At 41.7% G+C, this 8,943-nt stretch overlaps 1 protein-coding gene across 1 annotated transcript; it reads right to left on the minus strand.

Annotated features, from left to right (window-relative positions):
- Positions 1-6,598: 6,598 nt before the first annotated feature.
- LRRC3B (leucine rich repeat containing 3B) lies at positions 6,599-7,851 on the minus strand. The gene has a single exon (XM_009703786.1). It carries the CDS (start codon positions 7,695-7,697, stop codon positions 6,918-6,920), a length of 780 nt encoding a protein of 259 aa, XP_009702088.1. The 5' UTR covers positions 7,698-7,851; the 3' UTR covers positions 6,599-6,917.
- Between the last annotated feature and the right edge of the window lie 1,092 nt (positions 7,852-8,943).

The raw sequence follows: 8,943 nt of genomic DNA on the forward strand, positions 1-8,943 counted from the left end.
CAGACTCTTTGATTATGAGACAGAGACTGATAATTGTGAAGGGTAAAGATACCGAAACAGACTGTTCAGCATATGGAGGTTTGGTTTTGGTTTTTTTCTCCTCCTCTATGCCCAGTTTAATCTGCCACTAGCAGGCTTTGGAGATCGTTGTGTCTTTTTGAAATCCACTTGCAGACTTCCCCACCAAACCAGGATGCTCACAACACGCATTTGAAACCTCGCAGCAGCCTTAACAATAATACAGATGTTTGAATTCCCAAATACTTAACCGCTTCTCAAGTTTCCCTGCAGTAGGGACAGCTTAAAAACCATCTCATTTTTCATTCTGGCGCTTTTGTTGGATTTAGCAGCTGTATTCAGACTCACAACCATCTCAAGAAATCTCCTCCAAGGGGCATAACTATCTCCTAGGAGAAAAACACTGCCAAACACTCTGTAGTGCCAAGAACCTACTCGTGAACACGTGCAGGAGAGAACAGATCCAGGGACACTAGCTACATTCGCGCTCTGGTTTTGCCAAAACCAAGACTGTTTCTTACGAGCTAAAAGGCATTACATCATCCACCCAACCATTTTTCTTTCTGGAAAATCATATTGCTTTCCTGTGAGCCAGAAGGGGAACAAAAGGTTGTTCACAAAGGTCTGTCCCAGCGGTATACGGTAACCGACGGATTTGACTGTGGAGCTCAGAAAGAGGACGAGCTGTGCCAGTGCCGTTCCGTTTTCTTTCCTGTCGCGTGCAGCTGGTGCTGGGACCGGGGGTGCATTGTGAAAGGCCGAGGACGGACGGGTACTTGGCTGGGAAGCAGCGTGAATCATGGCTTCGAAGCAACAAAGCAACCTGTTCCATGATTAAATAGGGGAAATGAAAGCAGCCAAAGGAGTTCCCAATTTATCCGCCTGCACGTTGTGTGTGTGCGCGCACAACTGACGCGCTCACGCACACCACTAACCGCAGGGAAATGTGAGTGAATCTGGAGAGGTGTGGATGACCTGCACACACACATACTCATGTAGGTATCGGCATGCAAAAAACCACCTACTGCCTATACTGCCGTGGTACGGCATGTCTACTCGGTGTTTAATGCTTGGTGGTTGGTTTCACTCCTCAAATGAACTGACCCGGGCAAATCAAACCTAAATATGTCAGGGTACTGCCCTGTCAGAAGTGGCACTGTGAAGTACTCATACTTTCACTAAGTCATCACACCAATTTTCACTTGAAGAAACAGACAAAAGTGAAGGGATTTTGTGGAAAAACAAGGCTTTCGCCTTGTTTTAATGAAGAACGTATAGGGAAATCCTCATCTTTTTTAGATGGGCCGCCAGGTGAGTTGCAAGAGTAGTATCAAAGCACCTCAATGTGTCAGGGAAGATCTCTGAATAACGTTCCTGCAGGTCCCCAACAAAAAGCTGTCACTCCTTTAGATAACACACTCTTGGCACAACTCGGCACGGAGCGCCCAAACCCTGCCCAGCAGTTAGCACTGCAATTCACAGCGAGGAGATGCCAACAGTTAAATGCGGTTTTTGCATGTCCCAGGCTCCGTTCCCACGCCATGCACGTGAAACCTCCTTGTCCGCCCAGCAAATGCCCTCTCCTGCCCCATAGCGAGGGCAGCGCTGCTGCACAGTTTGCATCCCACCGGACGCATGAGAGCATCGGTGCCACAAAATCAAGCCCACCTTCCCTTCTTCAACAAACACCTGCAACTGCACCACTGAGAGTAAGAGGACAGACTTGCGAGTCTTTCCTCGGGAAACCATCTCTGCTTCCTGCGATGAGCACGGGCTTTCCTTCTTGAGAACTGTATCTACATCAGCGTTAGCAGTGTTAAATAACCTCTGGCAACCTTGGCTTCCATGAATTTATGGAGTCCTACCTTTGAGCATGTGTTTTCTTCCTACAGTATCCTGTACTTTATCATTTAACTGCATGCTCTCCAACAAAAAATAAATAACACCCCCCCCAGCACCTGATTTTAGTATTGTTTAATCAGAACTGCTCTATTTTCTGTTGCAAGAAACGTCAATCAGTCCTTCTCAAGTTACCTTTTCTATACAACTCCAATTATTACCATGTCTTCTTCTGGCATCTCATCCCCATGCTTGGGGATGTTTGACATCTTCTCCTACGGAAACAATTTCATATCCTTGATTATCTTACTGCCTCGCTCTACTTCTTCAGTAGTTTGGAGACTACAGATCATCTTTTTTGGAGATGAGGAGAACCTGAACTGAATGCAATGTTCCAGATGTGGGTTCATCACAGATTTTATTCAGTGGTTTATCATGCTGTTCCACCATGCTGTTTGACTGTCTACTTCCCTCCTAATAATTTCTGGTGTTTGTCATCGAATCGCTTCCCACTGTGCCTCCAAGATGTTTTTTCCATTTGATTATAGCCAATTTAGAGAATATCCTTGTGTTCATAGCTAAGGATGTGCCATCTGCAGTACTTTGCAATTATTCACACCAAATCCAACTTTCATCTTATCATCTGCTAACTTAGAAATGTGAGAAGCTTCCGTATTTCTTCACAGTTAGCTGTACCTTGGACTGCCCTCAGTAACTGTTTATCATCCCCAGATGCTATCAGCTCATTACTAACTCCCTTTTCCACATCACCCAGAAATGCCCTGTACAGCACTGGTCCCATTCTGAGATCTTTGGGATACCTTCTCAGAAATTTCAGTAACCATCCTCCTTCAAGAAAACAGACAATTTCTTCTTCCTTTTGTTTCTTATCCTTTAACCCGTAACTAATGTTTAGGATGATTTTTTTTTCCCCGTCTCACGTGCCAGCCTAGTTTCTTTCAGAACACTTGCCCAATCTATCCACAGCGCTCCCTTGGTATCAGATCAGCTGGTGGCCCTTGCTAAGGTGGGATTCCTCTTTCCTGATTTGCTTAGAAAAAAATGTTCCTGTTTGTTTTGGCCATACTATGGCTTTATGTCTAACCCCATCAGAACTTACACCCTCTTTCTGTTTTCCTTCTTCAGATTTCAGGCCTACGATTTAAAGACTATGTTTTTAACTCCTGAGAATCTCATTTACTCTTGTTTATCAACACTAGCTTTTTTCCAGGTGTGGGAGCAGAGGGACACCCTTTTTAAAACTGATTCAGATACACTCTGAGACCCCACCGCACATCTAAATATGCGGCAAGACTCCATGCAAGGTTTCAAGCATTTTAGCCTCCAGCTGCTCCTTTTAACTTCCCTTTTTTTTTTTGCTTGCTTCCTAACGCTTACGATTTGTCCCATTCAAACTGAAAAACACTGCGGTGGATTTTCTGTACGGCATCTCTTTGGTGAACCAGTCTTCTCCTCTTTCCTCCCTGGGAAGACCAGGACCTGCACCACCACATTTTCTGTTCGTCCTCAGCCCCTGAAAGTTACAGCAATTGTGCTGCAAAGTCTTGCTACTGAAGACTTAAAAACATAGTGTACATCAATGGTGAAGATATCTGTACCTAACTGTGTACAAAACTGAGAATACATGTATGAAGTATGAGCCTAAATACACACAGCCCAAATGCACCATCACAGATCTTACCCACAGAGCACAACACCAGAAAATGAGCAGAGAAAAATCAGCATTAGTTTTAAGAAAAAATTAATGGTTATCCTTTACCCCTTAGAAACAAAAACTTGGAAAGCTTTTTAAAAAAATCAGGGTAGAGAAATCAATCACATTTGAGTTATTGAGCCTTAGCTCTACTTTTCCCAAAGCATCTTAATTAAAAAGTAATTACGAATCACTGTGTTATGCATTTCCTTCCTTCTTTTCTGTCATATGTTACCTCCTGTGAATATGGAAACATCCATTTCCTCTCATCTGTATTTATACGCTAAGGTATCACAGCTAAAAATACGCCAATTTACTAATTTTTGAGCAAAACTGGTTTTGTAAATAAAAGAACTCCTTGAAGTGTTATGCAAAGTCTAAAAGTTTGTGCCATTGACTTCAAAGGGCAGGCGTAGGCTTTTCTGCAGAAGGCAGTTTTGGATAGAAAGGTGTGCAGGAAACATGAGAAAAACAAGTACCTCCTTAGGCTAAAGGCTTTTCTCTTTCTTTTCTGTTTCTTTTCAATGAAACAAAGAGATATAGCTCAAATATTTGAGTTGACAGGAACACTAGCACTCTCAAGTCCACATAGCTGAGGACCAGTGATTTAATTCATTTCCCTCATCAGCTAAATTCAGCTTGATGAGTTTGCATCTATTGGTTGTGAGAGCAACACCTTGATTCTCAGATTTTAAACAGAGATTTCAGTATTGCCTTTAAAAGAAGAAAGGAAAAGTTTTGTGAGGAGAGATGTTTGATAGAGAAACAATTAAAGGAAACCAGCAGACCTGGAGAACTGGTATGAAACCATCCCTCTAGAGCCTTTCTACAGAGTACTGCTTAACTTGGTTTAAATTGGCTTTGGTCAGGATTTAAACACGTGGAGTCAGAAGCTCAGCTGGGGCGAAATTGTACCGGCTCCAGACTAGTCTTACGGATCAAATAATAAAGTGGAAAAATGGAAAAAAAAAAAAAAAAAAGGATAAATTATTTATAGCTTTGTCAGTTTTGGGGAGAGGTTTTTTTCTTTTAAAAAAACGTTGCTTGAAAGCAAATTTTAAAAACCTGCCAGTGTTTTTAAGTGTCTTAAGACTGTCCAGATTTTTGTAAATGTTGCTGGTCTTTGTTCAAATTTTGTGGAGAAATTCCTGCATTTAGTTGTGAATAAACAGCACCGAATTCTAGATTAAGTCAGTACCTCCAGCTCAGTCCCTTCTTTTAGCTAGTCTCCTCTGCTTTTTCCCACAGTACCGCACTAGCTGGGATCTGAAATACCGCCTGGGGAACACAGCGATAGAAATAAGACAAATTTTACCCTGAAGGAGATTTTAAGAGAAACGAGGAGAATCATATTAGGAATGAATTTGGCTCCTCCTACACAGCGGCACTGCAGGTCCCGTTCAGCAGGGTTTGTTATATTGCCAGCACAATATAACCTTTGCTCTGCTCTCTTTGGATTCCCACGTGTATTTAAGCCCTACTGCTTTCAGCTTCTGTAGGAGGCCACGCAGAGCTCGGGAGGCTGGGAGCGGCACTTCGGTGATGCTGGAAAGTTCAGCAAGGTAGAGCTTGAAAACAGGAAGGTAGAAAATACAAACTAAGCAGGACCTGTAATCAACAGTCTCCCCTCCTTCGAAAATAAAATTTTTAACTTAATGGCAGTGGGGAAAGGGAGAAGGCAGAAATATTAGAGAGCAGAGCTTTTTTGGACCGATCGTGCTCTTTACAAATATTAACATTCTCTTAATATGCCAAAAACTGTTCACTGAGATATAACAATGCAAACAGCTAAGTTGGTCACAAGAACAGCTACTCAGGCAGGACTCAGGCCACAAAGATGACATAAAAAGTTGACTCCATGCATATCAAAAAAAAAATAATCAAAATTCTTGTTTTTCCTGTTCTCTCACCTGCTTTGAAACACATTTTAGATAGTCTTTTAACAACGTTCTGAAAGAAATAAGGTAAACGAAGCTTGTGCCCTCCAAAATAGAAGAGTGTAATTGTAACAGAAGTAACGGATAATCTAATGGGAGATACGGCTCTTGAATTTTTTAAGGCTGTCCTTTAACGCTTGTTTTTGCAAAGCAGCATTTTAGACATGTTTTTAATCCACCCTTCTGCAATCCATATTCCAATGTCAGTTAGACGGGGTCTATAGGGACTCAGAGACAAGTATCATTTTATTATGGCAATAAAGGACAAGAGGAATACATTCTTGTGCATTTGTTCCCTTTGAAAATTTTATCTATGAAAAAAGAAAACCATCATGTCTTTAAAGACAGTAGAGCTTTAAAATACCCATTTTATATCCAAGGCTGAGTTTAACGGCATGGGCTTTAAATTTTCCTAGGCATTTATCCATAAAATCATACAAAAATATTTTCTAATGCACAACAGAATACACCCAGCCTATATATTCACTTATTTCGTTCAGCTCTTTTAAAAAGACTGCACCCTAAAAAATAAAGCCACTTTTAGTTCCGAATGAATATACAGATTAAAAAGATTAACTTTATTTAACTTTTTTTTATTATTATTCATCACTAGTGGTACTCTAGTTTGAACAGTGTAATAACTTTGTTCCTGCCTTCCTGTTGCCCTCCCCAGTGCTGGGGACACCCGTCTGAAGTTCATGGCAGGCAGTACGTGGGTGCAAGACAAAAAACCCACCGTATTTCCCCACTTACCTTTCTTCAATGTCCAGCAATGCAGCTCCTTCGTGTTGGCTCCTCCCTGGTGCTGCTGAAATGCTTATGGGGTCTTACCCAAGCATCAGTCCCTTACACCCAGAGTCAGGGCACTCTGCCCTCCCCACACTGTGGCCCTCTCCCGTCACGGCGAGCAGCCCCCAAAATGGGCTACTGTTCACCTTGCACCCAGGGAGAGAAGTGCCCTTTGGGGACCCTCCGCTCCCGGAGCTCTCACAGCCCGCTTCGTTATCGTTCCTCTCTTCTACCTCGCGAGCACTCGTCAAACCAAGGGTGCTCTGGCACTGGATGGGTTTCTGATCAATAAGTTACTCTGTTTTACATGGTTCAAATTTAAGCTTTTATTTGGTTTTTAAATTAAAAAAATAAATTTCATTATTAAATAGTGGAATGGGTCTAAACTAATGTTTACATATTAATTCACTTGCTTTAGGATACCACCAGAGAAATAATTAAAGTATACCACCCAGACAAAACTTTCTCTTTGAAAGCTCAACAGTGGCGTAATTCAGTTAAACAGGAGAAAAAAAACCCAAAAGTCTTAATGTTTACGATGAACGTTAGAAGTAAACCTCTGGTTTTAGCGTCATCCAAACCTAGTTTCCATCTCAAAGGCAGTCATTGTATTCAGAATACTATACCACAGTGCTAATGTCATCGGCTTCATCCGGTTTCTTTTGCCTGCTTGGCAGGGATTTCAAGTACTCAAGGTGCCTCCTTGCATCCTCCTGATTTTGCCGGACGTAATAAACCACGTATGAGATCACCATGGTGAACCAGCCAAACATGGTGACCAGCATGGCGTAATCAGTCGTCTTTTTAGGAAGGTTGCAGAGGTCAGCATCGTTGGCAGCGTTGAGGAAGGGTCTTCCCGCGTGTTCATCCAGCACGGAAGTCTTGCAGATGACGTTGTTAGCCGTCTCGTGGTTGGAGGCCATGCTCCTCAACACCTGCTGCAACGTGCAGTCACAGTGCCAGGGATTGTTTGCAATTCTGGCTCTGGCCTTTAAGTTGTTGAAAGCGTTTTTGTGCACGCTTTGAATCCGGTTGTCGGACAAATCCAGAGTCTGCAAGGTTTCTGCCACTCCTTTAAAGGCATGTTCGTCTATAAACTCAATCCCGTTTTTTGATAAATTGAGGACTCTCAGTTGGTGCAAGTCCTTAAAAATTTCATTGGGGATAGACGTTATCTGATTGGAGTCCAGATAAAGTAAGACTGTTTCTGGAGGAAGATCTCTGGGTATTTCTTTGAGGTTCGCATTGCTACAGCTGACGTTCAGACCTCCGGAGTGAGAACAGAGGCAGCCTTTCGGGCACATACTGGCAGAATGAAAGCACAGTATCATGAGGACAAAACTTTGTAAGAGCAGACACATGGAGAGGGAACGAGTTAACCACAGGTCTACCAAATGCATGCTGGGGTGTCAGCATAATCACGCGACCATTTCTCATTCAGCCAACAGTGGTGGGAAAAGGCCCGGCAAAGCTGAAACGTGGCTTCATTTTCTCTGGTGGGATTAGTAAAAACCGACTAACACGAGGGTTTCCCCATGGTCGATGCTCTTCTTAGAAGCACACCTACAGAGAAGGAGGCAAAAAAAGTTCCTTATACCATAAACTCCAATTTTGTTTTCATTAAAAAAACAGAAATAAAATGAGGTCAAAGTGAAACACAAGACTAAATCAATGATCTATTATCCTATCAGTGCACCAGAGGATTTATTTAGGTAACTCCTATTAGCATTAATCCGAGTTTAGTACATAAATCCCCAGGACATTTTTAAGAGGATAGACTACACTTATTACAAATTGCACAGGTTTGGGCTTTCATACTTATTAGAGGAGGCACTGGTTTGTTTTTATCACCGACTTTTCTGAAACAGCCATAAAACTAAATTACATTTACCATTGCTAAAGTAGAAGATGTATTAATAGGAGCTAAGAGTTAGATCTCCAGCAAGACTGACAGTAAGTGAGGAACTTGTGGTGGTTAATGTGAACTTATCTCAAAATAATTTATGCTATTTTAAGTCCAAATTAAAAATACTTCAGCAAGGAAATATTTTTGCTGTATCAAGAAACAAAAATTAAGTAAACCAAATGCTGCAGCAAGACATCACAAACATCCACCATCTCCTTGTCTGTCTCCCCTTCCTTTTCTTCTGCTTTTGAACGCTGGATTTCCTGTACCTCCCAGCATTTTGTGAGACCCACAGAAATAATTTCTACTTCCAGTTTTCTTGAAAAAATGCTTTTAATTTAACATAAAGAAAGAAAAGTAACAATTGCCAAAAACTCACACACCCCACCTTGAAACCAAATAGAACTCATGCAAAAGTATGGACAAGCCAAACAAAAAAAATCTTATTCATGGCAAGTAATTTGCTAATAGAACATATGAAAAATATTGTTTCTGCTTCTCGCCTCTCAAGTTGGCTTAAGAATAGTAAATATCCAGAAGCTTTTCCATTTTCTCCTTTAATTGGAGCACAAATATAGAAGTCCGAAATGCTGACCTATAAGGTTTCAAAGACAACCTCATTTATTTTTTCCCTTATTATGGTAAGCCATGAATTTCTAACCACAACAGGTCCATTTGTTTTCACGTACATGGCCCCTGCCTTTGTAGCAGCTTGGATATTTGCAGCCTTCAGGTTGTAT

Source organism: Cariama cristata, unplaced genomic scaffold (genome assembly GCF_000690535.1).
Source record: "Cariama cristata isolate BGI_N322 unplaced genomic scaffold, ASM69053v1 scaffold4567, whole genome shotgun sequence".
Classification (NCBI taxonomy): Eukaryota; Metazoa; Chordata; class Aves; order Cariamiformes; family Cariamidae; genus Cariama; species Cariama cristata.

Excerpts from the sequence above, each read along its gene's own strand:
- LRRC3B (XM_009703786.1), bottom strand. The coding sequence starts at position 7,697 with ATGCATTTGGTAGACCTGTGGTTAACTCGTTCCCTCTCCATGTGTCTG.